At 42.9% G+C, this 27,553-nt stretch overlaps 1 protein-coding gene across 8 annotated transcripts in view; it reads left to right on the top strand.

Moving 5' to 3' along the window:
- Positions 1 to 27,553, top strand: part of TRPM3 (transient receptor potential cation channel subfamily M member 3) — a gene marked incomplete at its 5' end in the record, with an annotated part of 408,936 nt that overhangs the window by 359,948 nt on the left and 21,435 nt on the right. For 5 of the 8 annotated variants that reach the window (XM_081930366.1, XM_081930360.1, XM_081930367.1 and 2 more), the window contains 5 exons: positions 3,479 to 3,619; positions 4,831 to 4,959; positions 6,537 to 6,788; positions 11,953 to 12,127; positions 26,354 to 26,504. In XM_081930366.1, coding sequence (XP_081786492.1) covers positions 3,479 to 3,619; positions 4,831 to 4,959; positions 6,537 to 6,788; positions 11,953 to 12,127; positions 26,354 to 26,504 — 848 coding nt within the window. Of the gene's footprint in view, positions 1 to 3,478; positions 3,620 to 4,830; positions 4,960 to 6,536; positions 6,789 to 11,952; positions 12,164 to 26,353; positions 26,505 to 27,553 lie in introns of all 8 variants that reach the window. The other 3 variants (XM_081930365.1, XM_081930362.1, XM_081930363.1) reach the window with 1 other exon arrangement.

The following is a 27,553-nucleotide window of genomic DNA, read 5'->3' as shown; positions in this document are numbered from 1 at the left end:
CCATCTCTACTGTTGGCATCCCATTTAGAAAATTGGCTTTGCTTAGCTGTGCTGAGTGTGCCTCACCACAATGTGGAAACAATTCTCTTTCAACACTTTTATTTAGCTGAGTCCTGTTGGGTGCAGACGTGCACCGGGAAACCATAAGGGCTCAAGCCCAATCCCCTGGGCTGCCTGGAATGGTAAATAGAATTCAGAAACCAATTGCCAGTAAAACAGGACATTTATTTAGGCAGTGAAAGGTTGGTGCAGCACAACCTCAAGCAGCAAGGAGTTGGGAGGTGGAACACCAAGTATAAAAACAGCAGAAGCATTTGTACACTTACAAGCAAAGGGTAGTTTTGTCCACCTTCTACTAGATTATATTGATTTAATCATGAGGCACAGCAACTTTCTTATCTCTTCCCCTGCAAACTGGATTTGGGTTTCCCTTGTTTCAAAGCTAACACAAGGCCACTAACATATTTGTAAGTGACAACAGGCCAAAAACTTTGTCAAAGAGGAACAGGGTGCAAGGGCTACAAAAACTCCCCTTGTTGAAAAGGATTTGCCACTACAACTGTCCCTTTGGCTTCCAGAATCTCTTAAAATTTTATACTGATCTTGGTTTTGGCTCTCTAAATGCAATACATTTGGTTGCACATTTTTATCTTTCATTTCTTACCAAAAGATGATGCACTTCACTGAAAGGTAATTGGGCAATTTTTCCCTCTTCCGCCTAGTGAATCTGAATTTTGTTATGTTTACTACAGAAAAGCATAACATCAAACCTTTTGTTTGATTTGCACAATTTCCTTCATATTTGGTGCCAGTAAAGAACTGGAAACAGGTCCTAAGATGAATTACAAGAGGCAAGGTGCCCTTCCCCTTGAACAGCAATGCAATGCCTCTTTACTTCCCCCTGTGTTTACTGGCACTTACTCCCAGGTAAGTGTGCATAGGGGGCCCCTTTAGATGTAAATCAGCAAGAGAATGATCATTGTTACTGTTTTCAAATATTCAGGCATTCTAAAATATTAATTGAGGATGAAGGAACTGAGGGGATGCTCATCAAATCTGCCGATTACACCAAACTGGGAGGGGTAGCTAAGGCAGAATCAGGATTCAAAATGACCTTAACAGGTTGCCCAAACTAACAAAACCTTAACAGGTTGCCCAAACTAACAAAATGAATTTCAGTACGGGCAAATGTAAGGTTCTGCACTTAGAATGAACCAGATGCACAAATATAAGGTAAGGGACACCTGGCTTACTAGCCCTACATGTGAAAAGGATCTAGGGGATCTAGGCCACAAGGTTAACATGAGTCAACAGTGTGATGCAGCAGCAAAAAAAGAGCAAATGTTATTCTAGGTTGCATCAACAGAAGTCTAGTGTCCAGATTAAGGGAAATAATAGTACCATGCTATTCTTCCTCGGTCAGAATTCTGGGTGCTACAATTTAAGAAGGATATTGACAAGCTGGAATGTGTGCAGAGGAGGGCGACTGGATGATCAAGGGTCTGGAAACCAAGGCGTATGAGGAGTGCTTGAAGGAGATGGGTATGTTTAGCATGGAAAAGAGGAGAGTGAGAGACAATATGATATCCATCTTTAAATATCTCAAGGGCTGTCACATGGAAGATGGCTTGTTTTCTCCTGCTCTGGAGGGTAGGAGTCGAACTTACAAGAAATAAGATTCTGACTAAACATCAGGAAGAATGTTTCTGACAGTAAGAGCTGTTTGACAGAGATATGGTCTCACTTGAGAAGTTGTGGTCTCTCCTTCCTTGGAGATTTTTAAGCAGAAATTGGATGGTCCTCTGTCATGGATTCTTTACCTGAGATTCTTGCACTGCGAGGTTGAGCTAGATGACTTTGGGGTCTCTTCCAACTCTACAATTCTAGGGTCTGTTTTCTAATTCACTTACGTATTTATATGGAGTAGAGTCAGCTGAAAAGAAGCTTTAAAAGACTCGTGGACAAAATAAGTTCAATTAAATTAATCATTAAAGGTTAATGTGCCTAACAGCAAAGCAGCCAGCTCTGAAACGGAGCAATTCCTGCCTCTGATGATATGAATGCTCTGCTGAAATATGAAGCGCCTTTAGTTTTCTAGAAGTCCTGGGTCCTTTTACTTGCTCATTTACTAGCACAGTATTACAGCTACTATGCTTGTTTGCCATTGAAAGGCTTGTTAGAACTGTATTGACTTGCTTGTTGACATTTTAAGTTCTCCCACCATTTTTTGTTTTAATTCTGCATTTAAAACAACTCTCATGTAGGCTCTAGGGCAGCCTGAAAAGTACTAGGGGGTGAAGTCAAACCATTGCGTTAGCAGCATCCAAGTGACCTCCCCAGGACTCAAGACTTGGGCAGTGTGTCTGGAGGTCCCAAGTTGCCCAGATGACAAGACCTCTCTCTCGGCCTCCTTGATATGATCCAAAGGAAAGCAGAGCAATACATTGGCACGAGCTTGGCTGCAGGAGTTGCCAGATGGAGGCTTGCAAGGCGCTAATCAACTGTCTTAGGGACTCCGCTCGAGATTTGTGTAGGGTTTACTTCTTAGCCTTTTTCCTGCAAGGCAGCAGAAGTTTAGGGTCAGAGTTTTCTTTCGCCTAGATGGGCTACCTTCCCAGGTTGATGAGCCCCACCTGCCCCTTACTTCCCTCCACGGCACGTGCAGAAACTTGACCATTGGACCCACTCTTGATTTCGTGTGCTCCATCTGCCAGAGCCTCTCATCGAGGGTTGGAGACCCACTGGTTCCCCTCACCTGGCTGAGCCAGCCAGTCTAAGCTGTTGCTTTCTGTGTGGCAGTTGTCGCAGGCTAACAGCTTCTAGGAGCCACAGATGGGAGCTGAGTGCAGGGTGGAAGCCAAAGGGAGGCAAAGTACCCCAGAAGGAGCACAACGTGTCCCCCAACAGAGGTACTAACCCTCCCCTACATACTCCCCTAATTACTTCAGTAATAAAATACTGAAGTAGGAAGTGCTGTTTTATTATCTAACTTTCCCACTCTCTTCAGTCTTCTGTCCCTCATGTTTGTTCCGATCCCAGCATCATAATTGTCAGTTTTGTGATTCTTAAGTTCTTTATGCTAACCATTTTTTCTTTTTAAAAATTACCTATTATAAAGCAACAGGAGAAAACCATATCAGCAAGGAAAAAAGATAAGCTTTTTGTTTGTATAGTTGCTTTTAAAGAACTGAGAAGTGGAAGGGATTCATGAGTTGCATTTATGTCTGTAGTTTCTGTTGAAGTGGTGTTGCTACAGCATTTGCAGATTCAATCAACGTTATGAATGGCAGCTTCAAATATACAAAAGTTAAAGAATGAATTTTCATGTTGCTTAATTACCTGATTCTTATTGTAAGTTTGAAATGTCTGTGTGTGCTTTACATTTGTTAGACACTGTCCCATCAGTTGATCCAGTGAAACTGGATTGGGCAGCTGGCGAATAATCTATTATAGTCATTTTTGTTCTTTTTAACTGTAGGCAATGTTGGGACGTGGCAATGGGGAATCTTCAAGGAAGAAGGAGGAAGAGGAAGTTCAGAGCAGACACCGATGGATCCCCTTTGGCCGCAAGATCTATGAGTTCTACAATGCACCAATTGTTAAATTTTGGTTCTACACTGTAAGGAGCGACTATCATTTTGTCATCTGTCCCTAATGACACAAATTTGTAAAGGCCCCCCTCATCAGTATGTCTACATTGTCTAAGTGAAGCATTATTGTAATATCTATCTATGTGCAAGTAGATAATGCTTATAAATATTGTAGAGCGTTTGCAGGAAGACACAAACTTTAGCCCTTCTGTGTGTCACTTGATAATTAAGAGAAATTAATGGGATATTTTAAAGAAGCTATGTATCAACATGAACATCTGGAGGACTAATGTGAAAACATTTCTTGAGACTTGTGGTCAATAGTCAACAGTTTAATGTGCAATGCTTCTTCTGTTTTATGTGCCTGAAACATTACAGCACTTTCCTTATCCTCAGCCCCTTATTTCGTTTACCCTATTTTGTAAATGTTGGCCTATTGGCATGGGGTTTCCTCCCCCCCCTCCCCTTTTTTCTTATTTGTGATTAATTGAAAAATGGCTGTAAATAATGTCAGAGGAAAAAATTTATTATATATAATTATGGCCCATATAGATACATTCATTGGTTTAGAGATTAGCGCCTATTGGTATGAAAAGGTGGGGCCTGCAACAAAACATTGCTGTGTGGGGTGTTTCTATTCACATTTCCAAGCACCACATTCCCATCCCAACACATTTGTCTGGTTCTCCACCTTCCCCAGTCAGCCGTCTAAGTCAGTCCTCATCCTCATTAGGCTGTTGCGGGGGGGAGGGTCCCCTCTGAGGGCTTTTTCCTTATAAAAAAAGTATTCTTCTGAAAATTTTGCTGCTTCCAAAACCAGCTGGTACCTCCTTCTTGTGCATGCTTGCTACTTGTTGAGGCTGAAAAAGGACCAGCAGTCAGATAACTGAGATTGCTATTAATCTATATAGACTACTTCCAATATTTGAAGTCTACAGTAGATACACTCAGAGGAAGCACTGCTATGCCATGTGCTGATTTAGCCATTCAGCTGGGCAGCTGTGAACATGCATCTCCCTGCAGACAAGGAACTGGAGGAGATGTGAAAGCCCTGGCATGAAGGAGGAGGCATTTTGTGGCATCCACAAAGAACGTCTGAACCAGAGCATTGGCCTTCTAGCTGGAAATTGCACATGGCTCTTCTGTCTAGGAATAGAAAACTAGTATGGTTGAATTAAGTAACGTAGGTAAGCTGAACATTCATACAGTATCCAGGAAAACTGAGTTTATTTCTTTGCAGATGGCGTACGTTGGGTACCTGATGCTGTTCAATTATATTGTGTTGGTGAAGATGGATCGTTGGCCTTCCACACAGGAGTGGATTGTTATCTCGTATATTTTCACAATGGGAATAGAGAAAATGAGAGAGGTAATATATTTAATTGGGGAATTGGCATGGGGGGGCACTGTGCTCCCAATCTCATCTCATCTCATCTCCCATAGCTGTTTTCTAAAACAAAAAAGACCTTTTGAGATCTCCTGCATTGTATGTCTAGTTGCACTGTGAGATCACAAACTATATTGTTCTGACTAGTACAATTAATATTGACTTAATGCTTTCTATTGTACACGATGATTTACAGAGTAACATCCACACACTCAGACACATGATTCCTAATCCACACTTGAGCTCTTCAGCTTGAAATATGATGCTCAGAATGTACAATGATCACCCTTAAATTTTTGTTGTACAGTAACAGTGCAGAAAATAATATTCATCACACCCACAAGAGGGCTCTTCAGCATTGAATAAGGCCTCCAAAACTTCAAGAGAGTTGACTTGCGATACTGATGTTCAATTTTCAAATAATCCATTGGATTTTTGCCTATTTCTTATTTAATTTTATTCCAACTGTAAATATTTCGGGGGGGGGGGGAGCTTGTTGATATATAAATATGACTGTCTAGGGAAGGGTGTGAAATATGAGTGACTTGAGAACATTCTCTGTGAATGTTCTCAAGTCACTGATATTTATATTTCAACAAGCGTTTTTTTCAAAAATTATTTACAAATGGAATAAAATTAAATAAAAAGGAATAGAATAATATATATATAAATAATAAAGAAGCCAATAATATACATAATAAATAGATGTTAGTGGTTCCATGGATGAATACTCAGAACATGCTCTTTAGAAAATACAGTAAAGATGTTTGTACTAATTTTAAAAATATATATTTTTATTAAAGATTTATTAGTTTACAAAAAGACGTGCATTGTCTCTTTTATCAAGTTGCATTTTCTACAGATCAGTTTCATTTCTTGTGAGACATTAGCGTTGCATGCAGTATTAGGTTAGGAAGAAAAGGGGCGAGGAAGAGGGGGAGGGGAATGGTGAGTGGGGTGGGGTCAGGTGGTAATACTGGACACAGAACTGACCTGCACCTCCATGGACAGCTGTGAGTCCAAAATGACTCCCAGGCTGCGCACTTGGTCCTTCAGGGGCACAGTTGCCCCATTCAAGACCAGGGGGTCTTCCACACCCGCCCGCCTCCTGTCCCCCAAAAACAGTACTTCTGTCTTGTCAGGATTCAACCTCAATCCATTAGCCGCCATCCATCCTCTAATGTTGGAAGCCATACAGAGTGGCTGGAGCAACCCAGCCAGATGGGCAGGGTACAATTGTTGTTTGTGGCGTGAGCTCCGACACATCTAACTCTAGAGAAATAGGACTACTACTACTGCTAATAATAATAATAATAATAATAATAATAATAATATAGTCTGTAAGTCTATGATCCCAAGTAATGCAACTCCCTCATAGGTTAACATTACAGAGTCCAGAGCACAGCTGCTCACCTGTGTTTCCTGGCCCTTGTTGCCGAATCATGCAATAAGAGGGTTTATCTTATTGTTTGGGTTCTTTAAGAGATGTGAATCCTTGTTCCATGTATAGGGCTCAACATGAAGTAACATGTCTAACATTTCCATCCCTCTTTCTCTAGATATTAATGTCTGAACCTGGGAAGCTGCTGCAAAAAGTGAAAGTGTGGCTCCAAGAGTACTGGAACGTTACTGACCTCATTGCTATTCTCCTATTTTCTGTGGGAATGGTGCTTCGCCTCCAAGATCAGCCGTTTAGGAGCGATGGCCGTGTCATATACTGTGTCAACATCATTTACTGGTATATCCGACTGCTGGACATCTTCGGGGTGAACAAGTATTTGGGGCCATATGTAATGATGATTGGGAAAATGGTAAGAAAGTCTTTCCCATTCTTTCTTTTTGTAATGAATTAACTGAATTAAGGATTAACTGAAAATAAGAGAAGATGATGCTACTTTTAGGCAACCTCCAGGTTTAACACTCAGTCTGCCTCCAGACAATTCAAAACCCTTGTCATTATCCTCCAGGTGCATTGTACCCGGGGCCATGTCTCTTCCGTTCAGTGAAGGAGTCTTTGAGGCTGGGCTTCCAGCATAGATACACAAGTCAAAGGCAATGCATTTTTATTGGTCTATTAAAAAAACTATAGGCTAAAATTATTGTTTTCTATATTGTGTCTCACCTTTCCTTAGAGGGGAAAAAATCCAGATTTCTGTATATGTATGTTTGAATTACAATTTCAAACAATTTTTTTAACTCTCTTTTTTAATGGGATTTGGACTTCCACTGTCTACTATTTGTTTGTTTAAAGATTTATATGTTGCCCTTCATCACATGTGAATCCAGCCTACTTCTCCCAGCCCCAACAGCTGAATTAAGGAATTCCTTGAACTGAACTAGCTAGGGCAATGGCAGCTGGGTGACTGTCTCTCCAGGGCTCTCTGTCAGCCCCAGCTGACAGTTAGACCTTCAAAGCACCCTGGAAAAGGTTTTGAAGGTGTCATTGATCAACATTTCCTGTGAACCCCTCTTTTGGCCCAGACGTGAATTTATGTGACCTACACCATATATGATGTCAGGTGTGGCAGAGATAGGAGTGACTTGGCTAAAATGGTCTGGTAGACAAATGGGGAGCCCAAGCAGGCCTAATGACCTGCCAGACTGAGGGTTGGTTCACACCTGCATGCCCATCACTTAATTCCACCCCTTTGAATACCCAAGAGGTGATGACTCACAGCTGAATGGGTGATCAAACTCCACTGAAAACCTTTGTGAGTGAGGTGGTATGGCCCTGATCCTGATAGAAACACAGAAATAAAAAATAGCTGCCTCTCTTTTTTTTCTTAAACCTGAAATATGCCAAGCCATTTTATATATATATATATATATATATATATATATATATATATATATATATATATATATATATATATATTTGCTTTCGTAGATTTTCACGGGTACAGGAATGCAGGTTTTGGTGTCCTCGGGTGTCTTCCCGTGTAAAAGTTGGGGTGTCTAGGCGACGTTTCGACGAGGTCTCACTCGTCATCTTCAGGCTGGTGCTTTCGGCTTCTTGTTACTGGAACAGAGCAGGATCTCAGTGTTTGAGTTCCTATAAATACTGTTGAGGGGGTGTGGTGTATAGCCTCCAATGTTCTGGGCAGAGAGGAAGTTCCCAGGCTAGTGTGCCTTTTCTTCTTTTGTTCCTTAATTACTTGAGGGATATCTTGAGTGATTTCTTGAGTGATATCCTGAGTACCACTTAGGTGGGTCATTAGGTGTGGATTAGTTGCTAAAGTCTTTGTGTCTTGACCTCTTGAACTTTGTGAAGAGTTTTTCTGAGAAGATGGCTGTACTGCACTTAGTTGTGCTCTGGCTTGGCTTCGTGTATAGGGGCGAGCTGTGGTTTTGTGGCCTGTGTCAGCCAGATCTGTGTAGGGATTGCAGGGGGGTGCAGCATCCGGAGGTGCCACCATGGTTTGGCTACTGGATGGTGTCTGTAATTTATCTGTGGAGAGGGTCTGGGTTTGGGTCTGGTGTGGTTGATTGGTGATGGCGTTCTGTGTGCCTCTGGATCTGGTGTCAGTTTTTGTGGGGAGGGCTAATTTCCAGATGTCTGGCAAGCGGGATGTGTCGTCACGCTTGTTCATGTTGTGAGGGTGTTTCTCTATCTCGATGGCTTCCATGATTATTCTCTTGTGGTGATGTTCCATGTTAAAGAGCAATTTGGAATCTGCAAAATTAATTTCGTGTCCTGTTTCTTTCATGTGTTGGAAAAGAGAGGAAGTTTTTTCTTCTTTTTTGACGGCATTCTTGTGTTCTGCGATACGTGCATTTATTCGTCTGTTTGTTTGTCCAATGTACGTGGCTGGGCAGATTTTGCAGGGTATTTCATAGACCCCTTGGTTTTCCAACTGGATTTTATCCTTGGGGTTTCTGAGGATATTGGCTATTTTTTGGTTGGTGCAAAAGGCTGTTTTGATATTGTGTTTATGGAGGATTTTGCTAATTTTATCTGTAGTGCCCTTGATATAAGGAAGGAGGGCCATGCCATTGTTTTCTTCTGTGTCTTGGTTTTTGAAGAAAAGGCACACTAGCCTGGGAACTTCCTCTCTGCCCAGAACATTGGAGGCTATACACCACACCCCCTCAACAGTATTTATAGGAACTCAAACACTGAGATCCTGCTCTGTTCCAGTAACAAGAAGCCGAAAGCACCAGCCTGAAGATGACGAGTGAGACCTCGTCGAAACGTCGCCTAGACACCCCAACTTTTACACGGGAAGACACCCGAGGACACCAAAACCTGCATATATATATATATATATATATATATATATATATATATATATCGTATATATCCCATATATAACATTGGCAAAAAGAGGTAAACATGAGTACAGACATCAGGTATCCCTAAGAAAAACCTTTGTTACAGCCTTTAAGCTTGACATTGAAGCATTTGAACTTCTGTAGATTCTTGAAAAGTCCAGTTTGTGTCTTTCCACTGCTAGGAGGTTTTTTGATCCAGAGGAAGCTTCCATAAGTGGAAGAAGGAGAAAATGATGTTTGCTGATTCCCTCTCCTCTTTGCAGTTCCCTCTGCCATTCCCAAATCTACTCCAGAAAGTTAGGAGACACTTTAGAAAAGCGGCCAGCAACCTTTTAAAACACATTTACATTTTTGATCACATGCCGTGGACCCTTCTCTTTTGCTCATTTCTCTCCCTTCTGCCCCTGGATCACACAAACACAAGGCAGAAAGAGAGAAAACCCTACAGTAGCATTCATCTGAATCTTGAAAGACACATAGAGCTGAAAGAAGTGGGGAAGCAGGTCAAGTCTTCCAGCATTATGTCCTTGTCAAGGGAGAAAAAATGGCAACGACTGTCACCCACCACCTTTTGCTCAAAGGAGTAGTGAAATGAGGAAGAGATTCAGACAACTTGTTTTATAATAGTTGAGCCCCATCAAGTATCTCTGAAATGTGCATTATATGCAGTTTCTCACTTTTCTTACAGCCTTTTGGTTTTCTGTGGAAACATTTCATTTTCTGTGGCATCTTATATTAGGTTGTATCCAAGTACAGCTTGTTAGAATTCGGGTGTTTGTTACAAAAGTCAGGTACCTGTACCTCCCCCCTCTGCCAAGCGGTGGGAGGAGCCCATGGCACTCACTCAGGGCCTGGAGTCCTTTGGAGAATTGAGAAATGTTGGAGACTGTCATAGCTTTAAGAAATATAGTTTATTCACCAATTTACACCTTCACTCTGCATGCAAGGAGTCCAAATATTACAGCATCTCAAGAGGGGCTTGTAATTCAACAGTGCAGCCCTGGAGTCCAAGACATCTCTCCCAGTCAGCCTGCCCAAGATGGATCCCAGTCTTCCTGCTTCTTCTTCCCAGCAACCCTTGCTCATGACTCACTTTTCCTGTCACCCTGTCACTTTTCCAGTTACCCTGGCAACCTTCCAAATACCTGTCTCTGTTCGGGGGGGCCGCTAGGGGCGCCTTGGAAGATGGTGGATATTAACATCTATCCAGCTCGCATGAGGTAATTAGAGGCTGGTTATGGGGAGTAAATCAGTCTCCCTTCATCTCTCCAGGGGGGAGAGATGCAGTTTTCACCCGCTGTTGCCATAAATCACCCCCGAGTTCGGAAGAAGGAGGGGGTGAGGCACTGGGTGCACAACCCTCAGCGGGCCTCGAAACTCCTCCGAAGCTGCTTCCAGGTGTGAAACTAGTTGCGTTACTTAAAAGGAAAAAAATTGGTGAAAGATAACACACATGCTTCAAGAGAGGCAGGAGGTTCTTATCTGCTAACAATTTTACCACCGAAATGAAGAAGACTGAGACGGAAGATTACATCAAAGTACTACAGACATGGTATGTGGAATGGAATGGAATGCAACGGAACTGAAAGGGGGGGGAAACGACTTTTTATTTTTTTGCTCTATGTGATTAACTAATAACCCTCCCTCTTAGAAAATCTGTCACAGCAACTAAATGCAAACGGGACTAAAAATGAATTGTGTGGGAATAATATGAACTTAAAGGTTTTACTCTGTGAAGGATTTGGAAAGAAGGAGGGCTCTATTTGTGACGCAGTTAGAATGGAGATGTGATACGAGACCTATGTTGCAGAAGGTTTGGTCTTGGGGAGGGCGAGCCGAAGATTTATTATTTTCGAGGAGATTGCGATCTGGAAGGGGCAGCCCTCCTGGAAAAAGACTAATTTACGATGCAACAGGTCAGGAAAGTTAAAGACCAAGCTTTTAGACTGTATTTCATTGGAATGACAAAATGGTGATTGCTTGCTCAAGCGGAAATGCCTGGACTATTGGATGAGAGTGATTTACGAGAGAGCAGTACAAAGCCCACACAGAAACACAAATAAGACTGGTTTTTTTCAACCCACTTGCGGAGCAACTCGGAGGTGAATGAAAAGGAAAATGAGTAACGACAAGGATTGAGAAGAGGGGACTGGAAATATCATTCTTAAGATGAAAGCTGCACAAATATTTGAGGATTGGACTCCTGCCAATCAAGAAGCATGGGTACCCCCCACAAAAAATTATAATTTGGAAAATAATTGGATTACATGATATGGATTGTTATAATTTGGATTAATTGGTTTGATGTGTTTAATTTGGTAATATGAAACTTAATAAAAATTATTTTAAAAAACAAACAAACACCTGTCTCTGTTCACACCTCAGGGCAGGGGGAAAGGAATTTTCTTGCCTTGCCAATGGCTCTCAATGGCCCCATATTGTTTCTTAATGGCCCTACCTTGGCCAGGTCATTTTGCATAGGCTCGCCCAGGAATCCCCCTGGAGCGTGTGTTCTTCCCTTCATGTCCCAAATAATCGAAATCCTACCATTCATTAATTTCTAGGGTTTGGGGGGGTGCCCCTCCCAAATCTGTAACACCAATTTGATCTTTGTGCTTCATAAACATTTTCACTCACCTTACAGCATGACAAACTAGATATATTTCTCTCTCTCTGTCTCTCTCTTTTTTCTTTTTTTTTCAGATGATAGACATGATGTATTTTGTCATTATTATGTTGGTGGTTCTGATGAGCTTTGGTGTTGCAAGACAGGCGATACTTTTTCCCAATGAGGAGCCTTCCTGGAAACTGGCAAAGAATATTTTTTACATGCCGTATTGGATGATCTATGGGGAAGTGTTTGCAGACCAGATAGACCGTAAGCACGTTTATGATTCTCATACTCCAAAGTCAGGTATCAAACTCCAATCAGGTGATATCTTACCAGATCATTTTTAACACTCTCGATAAATGGCTCAAGATAGAGGACTCAAAACACGACAGGAAAGTATAATGAAAAAATTATGTTCATGCCTGCCACTTAAATTGTTAATTTCACAAGGTCATATTAACAACATTTCCTAATAACCATAACTTTGCTAAGCTATGCATTTCCTTTTCAACACATGTAATTCACATTAAAACTAACAAATTTTATTATTCATGATACATTGAATGGTACATCTAAGACATAATGTATATTGATCTAAGACATCATGTATATCTACATGATGACCGTGCAATGGTTTTCTACCAGTTTAATAGTCATGGCATCTCCCAAAAGAATCCTGGGAATTGTAGTTTGTGTGAAAATGCTGCAAATTTTTTTAGATGCAAGTTTCCTGGGAAGAGGGAGTGACTCTTAAGCCAATTTAAGACTGCAGTGTAGATCATGTCAATGTGCTTCATTTCCCCCCACCCCCTAGTTTGCTTCTGGAGCATAAACATGAAACCCAGTTAGCTACTAAACTTTCAGAACATTCGGTTCTGAAAGTTATTTCTGGATCTTGGGCTGGTTTATGCCAGCTGTAATCTTTTGACCTGCCTGATTGCTGCTATTAACACTCTGAGATACTGGCAAAATATTTATTAGAAGATTATAGGTGTCATCCAACTATTTAAGCAACAAAAGTTGGTTGCCTTGTATATGGTTTAGAGCTGGTGTAGCACATTGGCTAAGAGGAGGTACCTGGTCATATCTTCCTATCTCCACTACAAATTCAGTGGCTGGCCTGAAGGAAGCCACTGTCTTAGCCTCAGTCCTCCCAACTACAGGGTGGATGGTAAGAATCGGGCAGAATTCAATGTCACGCTAAGGCAATGATTCCATCAGTGTAAGCATTTCTGCTTGCCAAATTGAATGCACCCCCACCCCCACACTGTTCTGGGAGTTCTCTGGAAGCCCTAGAGCTGATTTGGTGAAGACAGGTGTGGAAAGTCTGGTTGTGGTGATGTGACTCATTGTGCTGTCTCTCACTAATACAACTATTGAGTTGAATCCAGCTGCATTACTTACATTCTATGGTGGCTGTAAGGATTACAACTAGATAATGAATGGGAACAACTTTGAACTCTGGAAAGCACTATGCACAGGTTAAATGTTATTAATGTGTTTCCAATCTAAATGTTTCCATACATTTCTGTTGTCCTAAGAATTCATTTGTCTGGCCATCTGAAAACGCAGAGTTCTGTTTTAATTAATCCTCCTGGTGCCACCCGGGGCAACATGCAAGGGCAGACCAGGCTAGCCTGAGATTGTGCAGCCATTGCAATGCAAGAACAAGACTACGCTTAGCACAGGCATGCTGGAGAAAATTTGCACACCTTTTCTACTTGAATGTTAAAAAAAAAAAAGGTTAAGGTCCCCTGGACAATTAGATCCAGTCAAAGGTGACTATGGGGTTGTGGCGCTCATCTCGCTTTCAGGCCAAGGGAGCTGGCGTTTGTCCACAGACAGCTTTCCGGGTCCTGTGGTCAACATGACAAAATCGCTTCTGGCACAACAGGACATCGTGACAGAAACCAGAGCGCACGGAAACACCATTTACCTTCCCGCCACTTGAATGTACATGTGGGTGGCATTTCATAATGAGGCCTTGTTCCAGTGGTGGGTCCAGGTGATTCCATCTGTACTAATAGATCCCCTGTGACATCAAGGGCCTCCCTGAGGTGAGCCTGGGCTTCTGCAGGGCAGCTCATGGGTTCCTGTAGAATTCAAGAACGTGGATTGTAGCAAGAGGCAGGTTGGTTTCTCCAGTTGTTCATGTCTGGATAAAGTGTAGTCATCAGCTCTGGCATTCATCCTAACCTCCTGCTTCACAATATATCTGCATAATGGAATTTTTGCTAGAAAACCATTATGCTCTTTTCATCCTAATGGTTTTAAATATCTAAACTATCTTTAGAAAAGGGATTTCCTCTTTCAAATTATCCTTCCTCTTTTGTTCTCAAAGATAGCATTGCATGCAAGCAAACAAAAATAGGGATGGCATCCATGCAATTTTCTTCTTGAGTTTGTCTTTCCATCTTTTTCATATATTGCAAGAATCTTCCTTTTGTGAGTATAAGGGAAGAGTGGGGATAGGGAGAGTCACAAAGTTTGGGGTTTCCTTCAACAAACATCTGCTCCTCTATAAGTGGCCATTTATTGATGTTGTACTAAGGATGTGGCATAGTGCAACACATTCTGCAGAAATTTGCCTGGGGGTGTGCTTTTTTCTAAAGTGGTGTGTGCTGATTGTAGTTTAGAACCATGTAAATGGAGAAGGGGCAAGACAAAAGCTGACTGTGGCTGTAAATGTCTTTTAACAGGATGGGAAGTGCTAAAGCCTTACATAGAGATTCAGATAAATCTGTTTTACTGTTGATACTGATTATTTGAACTCTTAAGTAACTGCTGTTACTCATTATTTGAGCTCCTAAGGTGATAACCACATCAGATGCCTCTTACTAACTCTAGTCAGGTTGTGAAACAGCTTGCAACATACTTACCTTGGAGAACTTTATAATAGTTTTGAAATAAATAAAATATAAATACTGAGGATTATTGAGCCCCTGTGCTGTCTTAAACTTATGCATTCAGAAAGGGTGTGCCATGATATTCTTGTAAAGAAGCTGGTAAAATGCGGTCTTGACTATGGATTTAACTCAGTGGATTTGAAACTGGCTGGCTGACTGACCGAACCCAAAGGGTGCTCATCAATGGTTCCTCTTCATCCTGGAGAAGAGTGACTAGTGGGGTGCCACAGGGTTCTGTCTTGGGCCCGGTCTTATTCAACATCTTTGTCAACGACTTGGATGATGGACTCAAGGACATCCTGATCAAATTTGCAGATGACACCAAACTGGGAGGGGTGGCTAACACCCCAGAGGACAGGATCACACTTCAAAACGACCTTGACAGATTAGAGAGCTGGGCCAAAACAAACAAGATGAATTTTAACAGGGAGAAATGTAAAGTATTGCACTTGGGCAAAAAAAATGAGAGGCACAAGTACAAGATGGGTGACACCTGGCTTGAGAGCAGTACATGTGAAAAGGATCTAGGATTTTTGGTTGACCACAAACTTGACATGAGCCAACAGTGTGACGTGGCAGCTAAAAAAGCCAATGCAATTCTGGGCTGCATCAATAGGAGTATAGCATCTAGATCAAGGGAAGTAATAGTGCCACTGTATTCTGCTCTGTTCAGACCTCACCTGGAGTACTGTGTCCAGTTCTGGGCACCACAGTTCAAGGAGGACACTGACAAACTGGAACGTGTCCAGAGGAGGGCAACCAAAATGGTCAAAGGCCTGGAAACGATGCCTTATGAGGAACGGCTAAAGGAGCTGGGCATGTTTAGCCTGGAGAAGAGGAGGTTAAGGGGTGATATGAAAGCCATGTTCAAATATATAAAAGGATGTCACATAGAGGAGGGAGAAAGGTTGTTTTCTGCTGCTCCAGAGAAGCGGACACGGAGCAATGGATCCAAACTACAAGAAAGAAGATTCCACCTAAACATTAGGAAGAACTTCCTGACAGTAAGAGCTGTTTGGCAGTGGAATTTGCTGCCAAGGAGTGTGGTGGAGTCTCTTTCTTTGGAGGTCTTTAAGCAGAGGCTTGACAACCATATGTCAGGAGTGCTCTGATGGTGTTTCCTGCTTGGCAGGGGGTTGGACTCGATGGCCCTTGTGGTCTCTTCCAACTCTATGATTCTATGGAAAACAGAGTTTGCCAGCTCTTGTGTTAATCAAACATTTGAAAGGATCTGTTAAATCTCCATGAGCATCCAGTGCAGGGATGCCATCTCGCTCTCGCTATTGCAGGTGCCCGTCATTGTCATGTCGGCTCCTCCAAAAACGCAGTGGACGTTGCGCATCATGCGTATGACATCACATGCACTATGTGCAGGCATGTGCACGAGACGTTGATGGCGGCCAGTGGTGGTGGCTCCTCTTCCTCTCCACAGCCAACAAGGCCCCCTTTTCTGTAGGGAGGGGCTCAGACTCGGAGGCAGAGAGACCACCCCCCAGCCGGAAAAGGGTGCCTCCCTCTCTGACTGCAGAGGGTGGAGCTGGACCATTCTCTCTCGGAGGCAGCACTGCAGAGCCTGGCTGGCTGGCTGGCTGCCTCTCCCCAGCTTTGCTCATTGACCTTGTGGGTGCCTGGCCCCTACAACTATACACACACACACACACACACACACACACACACACATGGCCCGCTGGAGTTGGCTCCTATGATCGAGTGTTTATGTTACTGAGATTGATTTCTGCACAAAACAGACTTTAAAAGTGAAAGACAAAGAGGAAATGTCTACCACATTCAGAGAGTAATTTTGGGCAGGTAAAAGTCTGGATCTGCCTGAGAGAGAAGAAATCTGGGCTGGAGAATATGATCCCTTACGAGAACCTCCTCCTGAGCTCCTTCAGCTGTTCTTATGCAGGGACGTAAGTCTAGCACTGCAGTCTGCTGTCAAACATGCTGTGATTTCTCATCTATGACAATGCAATATTGTCTCTAAAACATGTAGCACATGCAGAATCATAGAATCATAGAGTTGGAAGAGACCACAAGGGCCATCGGGTCCAACCCCCTGCCAAGCAGGAAACACCATCAGAGCATTCCTGACATATGGTTGTCAAGAAGAACAACCCATGGCTGGTTAAACCACACAACGTTACATGTTATTTCTCTGAAATGTTTGTTTTTGCACTATTTGGAAATGTATATTCTCCACTCTGGCCTAAGCTAAATCAGCCACAGTTGACTCTTTACACTGGAGTGTTTGTACTTTCTCAAATGTCAGCCAAGCACCAGCCTACAAGCTCAACACGCTCTTTAGAGCCATCAGACATTACAATATTTTGGTTTCTCTTTCTTTCTTGCATTTTCTATCACTTCTTTGCTAGCCATAAATTCTGGGTTCATTGAGAAATCCACGTTTCTTAGGCCTGTACTATATAAAAAATTCACTGAATTTGAGAAATATACAAATACTACATTTGTTTTGTTTGTATAGTTTTGTTTGGGTTTTTTTATTTTGTTACTTTGCATTGTTCTGTGAAGCATGGCTGCAGGCTGGCCAGGTTAGCGCATGGGGGCATGAGCTGGCAGCCTCTCCATGCCACAGATGTGCCCCATGTTCGTCTTAACCTCTGTGAAGCAATGCATAGTGATTTACAAACTGGCTGCATGTTCTCTGTGGTTTTTGTGGTGGTGAAGTGTCCATAAATAAATGCCTGAATTCTTTTTGAATGGGGAAGAAATGGAATGTGCATGGATATTGTAGACTGTGCAGTTGGGATTGGGAATGAAATGTATTTGTTGAGAAGGTGCATTCATAATTATTTGACACAGGAGTCATTTTTATTATTATTTGAGGCCCACTGAATTTCTCTGACCCTCTTGCTAAACCTCTAATCATTTTCCCTAGAATGTGTTTATGCTGCTAAACAGGAGGCAACGTCCTTCTCTCACACATGGACTGAGTCAAATGAGAAATGGATTTTAGAGCAATGATTTACAAATGAGCAAATTTCAAAACCCACATGCAAAACACATCTTTTTTTAAAAAAACAAGTTCTGTGTCATGGCTGTTGTAATCATATTGGAGAAATAATAATAATAATAATAACAATAATAATTTTTATTTATGCCCCGCCCTCCCTGGCCAGAGCTGGGCCAAGGGCAGCTAACACCAGTAAAATTACAGTAAAATCATAATGTGGGGGGGGAGACCCAATTTTTTTACAGGTTTTACAGGTTAAAATGCAATTTAACTGCATTTTACAGGTTAAAATGCAATTTAAAATGCAGCCTCCTTTTAATAAAAGCCCATAGATCAAAACCATAAGGGGAGGGAAACATAAGGGTCAGACTGAGTCCAAACCAAAGGCCAGGCTGAGCAGCTCTGTCTAGCAGGCCCTGTGGAAAGATGTCAAGTCCCACAGGGCCCTAGTCTCTTGTGACAGAGTGTTCCACCAAGTTGGGGCCACTACTGAAAAGGCCCTGGCCCTAGTTGAGCCCAATCTAACCACCTTGCGACTTGGGACCTCCAAAATGTTGTCATTTGTGGACCTTAAGGTCCTCCGTGGGGCAAACCAGGAGAGGCGGTCCCATAGGTACATGGGTCTTAGGCCACATAGGGCTTTAAAAATCAAAACCAGCACCTTAAACCTGACCCTGTACTCCACCAGGAGCCAGTGCAGCTGGTAAGCACTCGATGAATGTGATCCCGTGGCAAGGACCCCGTAAGGAGCCTTGCCGCAGCATTCTGCACCCGCTGGAGTTTGGGTGCTGTGGCCTGAAGCAGCCACACTCTCTTGGCTCTCTAGTGACCAGAGACAGAGGATCTGATAGGAAGCTACACAAAGAACATGGAGGAAGCCAAGAAAAATTAGCATCACAAAAAGATGATAAACACGGGAGATAGAGGATGTAGACAAGGACTGAAAATATGCCACTGTGAGCAGAACCAAGCAGAAACAGTTTTCCAGTGTTCCACTGTTCCCTCACTTTCATAATTTTTTATCCAACTAGCATTTTATCTGTGGGCTGCAAATTTACATGAGTACCTAGTCCAGAGCATGGGATAAAATTCAGAAATGCAAAAATGCATAGGATGTCTTCCCAAACAGAGACTTCACTTATTTATACCATGCAGGTGATCATGGCAAACAAGTTTTGATGAACTCTGAGGCCTTTCATCCCTCTCATTCCTCCCTCTCTCTCTCAATTCTCTTCTGAAATAGTCATGATGGAAATGGGAGCAACATGGCTGTTATTCCAGACTAGTTAAACCAAAACACTTTTGTCTTTGCTTTGCCCATCACAGTCTCTGGGTCCACACACTGCCAGCCTGTGTCCCCCAACAGATGACACCTGACAGAATGTGGCCCACCAATGTGACCCCTTCAGTAAAACAAAGACCCCCATACTATTCTTACAAGGAATCTGGTAAAATGTGGGTTGAATGAGGTAACTGTTAGGTGGATTTGTAGCTGGTTGACTGATTAAACTCAAAGAGTGCTCTATAATGGTTCCTCATCATCCTGGAAAAAAGTGACAAGTGGGGTGCCACAGGGTTCTGTCCTGGGCCCGTTGTTGTTCAACGTCTATATAAATGATTTGGATGAAGGAATTGAGGGGATGCTCATCAAATGTGCAGATGACACCAGACTTGGGCACAGAGGCGAAGCTACCTGCTCTGGCACCCAGAGTGGCGCAGGAGTGGGGCTGGCCAGCTCACGGGGGCAGGGCCAGCTGCATGCCCAGCGAGCGTCCATAACCACCCACCACCTGCACGGTGAGCATCAGGGGGACACCGCTAGCCTCCCGCTGCCCACGCGGTGAGCATCGGGGGAGGGGCGCTGCTAGCCTCTCACACCCCCTTCCTCTACCAGTGCTTGGGAGTGGGAGCTAATGCTGCAGAAGACAGAATCAGAACTTAAAATGACCTTAACAGGTTGGAGAACTGGGCGCAAGCTAACAAAATGAATTACAATAGGGACAGATGGAAGGTTTTGTACTTAGGCAAGTAGAACCAGATGCACAAATATAAGATGGGGAACACCTGGCTCACTAGCAGTACATGTGAAAAGGATCTAGGGGTCTTGGTGGACCTCAAGCTTAACATGAGTCAACAGCGTAATGCAGCAGCAAAAAAAGCTAATGCTATTCTGGGCTGCATCAACAGAAGTCTAGTGTCCAGATCAAGGAAGCTCATAGTCCCACTCTATTCTGCCTTGGTCAGAGCACACCTGGAATACTGTGTCCAATTCTGGGCGCTGCAATTAGGATATTGACAAGCTGTAACATGTGCAGAGGAGGGCAACCGAGATGATCAAGGGTCTGGAAACGAAGGCTTATGAGGAGTGCTTGATGGAGCTGAGTATGTTTAGCCTGGAAAAGGAGAGGAGATAGGATAGCCATCTTCAAGTATCTGACCCATGGAAGAGGGGGCAAGCTTGTTTTCTCCTGCTCTGAAGAGTAGGATTCAAGCTTATAAGAAAGCAGATTGTGACTAAACATCAGGAAGAGCTGTTTGACAGGGGAACGGTCTCCCTCGGTGTTAAATTGTGGGTGGAAATATCAGACACAGCAATTCTTCAAACAGCTCTTGTTTATTCACGGGCCAGAACAGAACTGGGCTGAAGGGTTCAGCCAGCCTGCTCACCATATAGAGCTCAACTACAAAGCAACAGTAACAACTTTCTGTACATATCCAATCACTGAACGTCAGTTCCAATTCCTTATTTGCATATGCGGACCTGAGTAAAAACTATCTACAGTATCCCCCTGGTGGCCCAGGGTGAGAACTTCAGTACATAACACCCGGGACATTGTGGTCTCTCCTTCCTTGGAGGTTTTTAAGCAGAGGTTGGATGGGCATCTGTCCTGGATGCTTTAGTTGAGATTCCTGCATTGCAGGGGTTGGAGTGGATGATCCTTGGGGTCCCTTCTCAAACACAAAGTTAAGGCCTGCTAAAGGAATGAAAAGAAAAGAGCCAGGACACCTATTAAAATCTGAAGAGGACAGCAGAAAAGGAGAGGCCTATCTGGCTGTCTATATGCTATACATTAAAAGGACATAAAGCACATTTCTCCCCCCAAAAAAATTATCATGGGAACTGTAGTTTACCCTTCAGAGAGCTATAATTCGCAGCACCCTTAACAAACTACAGTTCCCAGAATTCTCGGGGGAAGGAGAATGTTCTTTAAATGTATGATGTGCACACAGCCTTACTTATTAATTGCTCTGGACTGAAAAATTATTTCTATGCTGGTGAACTTTGTTCAACAGAATTAATTCAATTTTTAATTTTCTGTAAGAGGCTACCTATTCAAAAGGATCCCAGAGAAATCTTCCTTGACTAACAGTCAATTCAAGTGAAGGTTAAACAGAGGGCGGGGAGAAAGACTGAACATATCCAAAATTTGCACTTCTCTCGGTCATCCATTTTCATGACAGGCTTTTGATATAGAATTCTTCTTAGACTTTTAATTTGCATCAATGAAGCTTTGGATTCATTCACAGTACTTTGTTGACTTCTTGGAGTTCGGGGCACCATCTGGGGGGGGGCTGAGGGGCCGGGGGTGCATGGGACCGCTCCCTCAATCATGGATTATAAGAATTATGACTCCAAAGTTCTATAAATTCAGAGCCCCCCATGAGTGGCTGTGCAGTGGGGCAGGGCTAAGGCACCGTCCTCTCCACAGCCTCCCCACCCCTTCCAGATTTTGGCATTGCATGGGGCGCCATTGAAATTTGAGATGCCAAGGTCTGCCAGTGCAGCTGACCAAGCTGTAATTGTAACTCTATTTGTTGATGTCAGGTCACATGTGGAATACTTATTTTCAAGTCTAATTTTGAAATCCTGATAAGCCGTTGTCCAGGTTTGCTTGAAACAAGCTTCAGAAAAACTAAGAATGCAGGGTGTGAACAACCTGCTTCTGAGAGCCCCAATGTAAAATCACAAAAGGGTTGCATTGGAAGGGACCCCCAGGGTCATCTAGCCCAACTTTCTGCAATGTAGGAATCCTGCCCACAGCTGTCCTGGGTGGGCTTGGACCACCAACATTCTGGTTAGCAGCCACAGAGACGCATACTTCAGACTAAATTGTATTCATGCGGCTAAAGCAGCAAACAACTTTTCATTAACCTTTTCTAAAGCAGGTTTTAAAAGCTATCATCCTGATATATAACAGCCATTTGAAGCTCTAAAGGAGCAACTGGGGCAGTGGAATGGTATGACAGGGCAGGGGCAGAGTGGGCAGGGTGTGTGGGCACCATTCAGCACTCCTGATCTATCTCTACAGCCCCAGGAGCTCACGGTCCCCTTGCTCTGCCCTCACGCTGCCCATGTGTGCTGCAGCACCCCTTGCATGGGATGGCCGCTCCGCAGCACTGCTAAACCCCTCCTGGTGTTCTAGGGCTCTCAGCAGATGGGCCTTGCCCTGGTCTCCCCTTTGACATCTATTCCTTCCTTGCTCTCCGGCTTATTAAGCTGTCTTCCCCGCTCCCACTGCTTTGAGATATTTTGGCAATCAAGATATATACAGTGGTACCTCAGGTTAAGTACTTAATTCGTTCTGGAGGTCAGTTCTTAACCTGAAACTGTTCTTAACCTGTAGCACCACTTAAGCTAATGGGGCCTCCTGCTGCCGCCACGCCACTGCTGCGCGATTTCTGTTCTTATCCTGAAGCAAAGTTCTTAACCTGAGGTACTATTTCTGGGTTAGTGGAGTCTGTAACCTGAAGCGTATGCAACCAGAGGTACCACTGTATAATGTTTATGTGTGAAATAAATAATGTGCCCTTGTAATCCCATATGTGCACCGAGCAGCTTCCTCCAGCTGGGCTTGGAGGTGATGAAAAACAATAGAAGAGTGAGTTGACAGCAGGAGACTGTGATTGAATGCTGGGTGGAGTCATAGTGAGTGACAGGAGGAAGGTGTCTGTTGGGAATGACAGTTGAAGAGGAGTTGAGAGACAGAGAGTTGAGGGAGAAGGTGAGGGAGAGAATGAAAGCACAGTTTAAACATTTAGGATAGCTCTGGAAAGGAGAGTTGGTGAAGGAGGGTATCAGAGCTCTTATTTACTCATCTGTATTTGTTCTGAATGCTATGTTCCCTGGATCAATATATATCTAGTATTTTAACTTTCCACTTGCAGTGGGTTATAAGCTCAGGAGATCTCTCCCCATGTGTCTTGTGCCGGCTGGTGCCGGCTGAGCAGTGTGGCCCATCTGGCTTCCAGGTGCCACTTACCGGGGGCGGGGGGAGGTGCAGCTGGGGAGCCAATCTGACCCTCCAGCTGCCGCACCATCACTGCCCTGAGCTTTCTGTGTCTTTCCCCTCTCAGCAAGTGGCAGCGACCAACACTGTTTTGCTGAAGTGTGTGGGCAAAATCAGGCCAGGCAAATGCAGCCCTCCAGGCATCACTGTCCAGCCCTTGGGACTATCTGCGGGTCCTGCTTCCTCCCCAGGACACCTTCCCCAGGTGTTTTTGCTGTGTGGAATGTGTCCTTGGCCTCTGAGAGTCTTCCTAGTCTCTGAGATGCCGTAACAGAAGGTTTTGTGAGGACCATTACACCTGGACTTGGGAGGTTAGGTGAGGGGTTGGCCTAGTGACCTCTGGGAACAAAGTGTCTTATAGAGACTGCCAGGAACACCAGAAGTAGCTTTAAAAATGTTGAGTAAAACCATATGGCAAACTGCAACTGCCAGAATTCCTCTTACGTATTCAGGTCCAACAAAGGTACAGATTAAACAGGGGAACTGGAGTCGATTCTGCTAGATGTATTTCTCATCTCACAAGCTTCTTAGGCCTTGGTCTCTTCACCTGGTTGTGCTATATTGAGGCTTTTTGGCCAAACTAATCTGGAGGAGGGCTGGTTATACAGAGGAACCTGCCTGAAGAAGTAGATTGGTCTAAACAACTTAGACATACCATATTATGATCCTGTCATTTTTCGTCTGTGATGGACTGTTGTAACTGCTGTTCTACTGACAGCCTATAAGGAGTTGTCATCGCCACCCAAAGTAATGAGCTAACACACATAGCTCATATTCATCTTCCCTCCACCATCATTTCTAGGGATACTCTCTGCAGACCAGAATTAAAATAACATGTCAATAAAATTTCTATGATGCTTCTGTGTTTCTTACTTTTCCTTTTTATATATCTTATTTTTATTGGTGTTCCAAATTATTAGAGATTAAACCAAATTAATTTAATTTAATACAATTTCTTTTTTTAAAAAAACAGGTTTCCCACTCCTGTCGCAAACATATGTCCACCACTTCCTCTTGTAGGCACTTCATCTGTTCTTTAATATCCACTTAATCCTTCTCTTGATGTTAGTCCATTCTCACAGCTGACCATTATTCTTTCCTTACATACAGCACCTCTGCTGTTTCTCAAAAATATAAAATCCATTTGACGGGTTTAGTCCTTCATAAACGTTGTTCTCGGACCTGGTGTGTTGGGAGAGTTAGTTGCTATATTCCTTAGTTCAGTTCACTGCAGTAAACAAAGTCAGTTCACACTCCATATTCCTTCCGCTGTTCACCAACTTGTGTACAGGCTGCAGCTATAAATAACTCCCAGATAACATGCCCAGTCTCTTCCATTGAAATTCCACTCTGGGGTTCTTCCTTGACACACAGCTAAAGACAAAGTCTTCTCTCAAATATAGCCTCTTGCCAGATTTAATTAGCAGCCACTCATCTTCTTACTTTGCATTGCACTTTATTTCCCTATAATAATTTTTATTGGTTTTACATATAATTACATTGCGTAACCTGATATTACCTTATTATATCTTTTTGGCTCACCTGAGCCTAATGACTTCCCTCCCTCACTCCTAATGGTTTACAAAATTAAATTTTGCATCTTTGCATTTCACTACTTTTCCTATTCTTGTTATATCATTACTTAAAATATTAAATTACTCATTCTGAATAGGTAGTAATTTCATCTTACAAATCTTCTGATAACCCTGCTAGTGATGTTAATTGCTTACAGATGTCTTTCAAATATAATATAAATTTATTCCAGTCTTTTAGGAATTCTTGATCTCGCTGGTTCTGGATTCTTCCTGTCAGTTTTGCTAGTTCTGCAAAGTCCATCAATTTCATCTGCCACTCTTCTTTTGATGGTACTTCATGATGTTTCATTTTGGGGCTAACAAAATTCTGGCTGCAGAACAATTTTTTATCTTGTCTCAGTATCTTTTACCCACTATACCCAATAAAAAAAAGTTTCTGGTTTTTACTCTGCATTGCTCCCTCACACTCCAGTCCAAAGATAATTTTAAATAAAGTCCATTCAACCTCGATTGATGGGGGGGGCATAATAAAACCTTGTTAAATTCCTTCTCGAGCATAAATCAAAAGCTTCCCCCCTCTTTTCTTTGGTGCCAGACAGAATAACAGAATAACAGCCACGGCTACACACATCTCTTTCATTTTGCAGGGCAGGACAAGAAAAAAAAAAGATTTGGAAACCAAATGAAAGCACAAAGCACCTTATGCGCCCCTTCCTTCCCGGTTTTAAGGGTTTTCAAGCTTCAGAAAAATCAAATACCTTCAAAGATCCAAACCCAGTCCTTTTTGCAGATGATTGATTGCAGCCCGTTATCATATGTCATTTCAGGAGCATCTCTTGATTAATGCCAATATTCCAAATTAATGAGGAACCAATCACAAATCATGCCGGAGACAGAGTTTCATACCCATTCTGCCTTTAAGTTGGCAAACACGGCCTTAAGTGGCACAGTGGGGTGCAGTGAACTCCCCAGACCCCATTGGCGAACATGGTCAGGATTTTTGCCTCCCAAATCCTGGCTTTCCCTGCCTGAACTTCCCCTCTGCCCCAAAGGGCAGTGGAGACCTACCGCCATGAATCGTGAGGGCAGAAACCTTCTTTCTTACTTTTCCATCCGGCGCTGGTCAAATGATCTCTTTGCTTACTTCTTTTGAGGAGCTCTGCTACACTATCTATATATTACCAAAATCAAAAAAATTATAGCAGAACAAAAACATATTTTAATCAGTTCATGTCCATAATTTACTGAATGCTGTTTTAGAACATGCAGTAAACATCTTGAAACAAAAGGAAATGCCAGGGAAAGCTCCTTCAGAAGACTTCATTGTATTTCTCAGCAAACTGCTTTAAAGAACCCACCTTAAACTGAAAACAGTGGCAGCATTAAGATAAAATCAACAGTGAGATTAATAACTGAATGACGTAAACTGGAGAATTGACTAAAATGGTTATAGTAAAATATGCAGGAATGATAGATAAGTAAAAAGAAGTATGGAAGGAGAAGAAGGGAAGTCAACAGACATATGGTATTGTGTAAAATGTTTACTTTGAGATGTATAAATGGGAAATCTAATAATATATAGAACCTACCTTAAAGAAACAAATTTCAATAGCCATAGGAGTGGATATTCTCTGGAAGATTTGCAGATTTTATCTCAGTGAATGATTGGAGAGTGAATGCTCCTGTGCTTTTTAAACTTTTGATGGTGCCTTTAAAAATTTGATAACTTCTGTTAAGGTTTTGAAAACTGGGATTCTTTTTAATCCCCCTCCTCCCTTGTTTCTTCCCAGCTCCTTGTGGTCAGAATGAAACCAGAGAGGATGGGAAAATAATCCAGCTGCCTCCCTGCAAAACAGGAGCATGGATCGTTCCTGCCATCATGGCTTGCTACCTCTTGGTTGCAAACATCCTTCTGGTGAACCTCCTCATCGCCGTTTTTAAGTGAGTGTCTATTGTTTTAAAATTCAGTGACTGTAGTAAATGTTTCAGGAACTTTCAATGCTCAAGTTTGGAATTTCTAAGATGGGGTTATAGTGATAGTGTTGGTAGTGCATTTACATGGTTAACAGCTCATATTACTTGCTCAGTGCATTTACATGGTTAACAGCTCAGATCAGGAGAATGTAAACTCACAAAGTGGTAAAAATATAATGAATTATCTTTTGTTTTTTAATAGTTCAGAGAGTTCTCTTCTGGTCAGAAACAGGGATCTGACCTAGCAACCTTCCACGTGGATAACTAGATAAGATGCAGGAGACATAGGAAATATGTATCTTCCCATTTTATTGTATTTTACAACTTCCTTAGAGCCCCAAATTGCTTCGAATTTCATCAAATCAGCTGAATACACAGGAAACCGCCTGGTATTAAGTTAGACTCCTCGTCTATCTACGTCAGATTTTACAGTGATGGGCATCCGTTCTCCAGAGTTCCAAGCAGAGGTCTCCCCCTCTGTACTCCAAGCCTGAGCTGCTGCTCTTCTCCCGCTAGCCATTTTTCTGGTCAAAATTGCCTCCCCAGCTGCTTTTCCTTTCCGTGGGGGATACAAAAAGCAACTGAGGGATATTCTGGTGGGCAGGAGATGGCTTCCTAGGAAAAGACTGAGCCTGCCCCCTTCCTGCACCAGTCTGGTCAGTTTGGAGCTGCCTTGGGGCTACGTTAAAGAAAAATATCAGGAGCCACTTCATGGGGGGAGATGAGGACTGGTTTCTAGGAGGAAGCTAAAATCCTCACTGCTCATGTACAGTGCATGTTATGAGCCAAAGTGCCCCCCACCCACATAGCCTGGGGGAACCCAGCCAGATGGATGGGGTATAAGTATTACTATTACTATTACTAGGCTGCTTGCATCCAGGACCAGCAACAGCATCCTTGGGCTTCTTTCAGAGCCCCACACCAGCCAAGAGCATGAACCAGTGTTGACCCCAGTTCATGACCATGAGCTGCCATTTCCCACAATGCACCAGAGTGATACACTCTATTTAAATTGC

Source organism: Podarcis melisellensis, assembly GCF_964234715.1.
Source record: "Podarcis melisellensis genome assembly, chromosome: 11".
Taxonomy (NCBI): domain Eukaryota; kingdom Metazoa; phylum Chordata; class Lepidosauria; order Squamata; family Lacertidae; genus Podarcis; species Podarcis melisellensis.
This window is presented reverse-complemented; position numbering and strand designations above follow the sequence as displayed.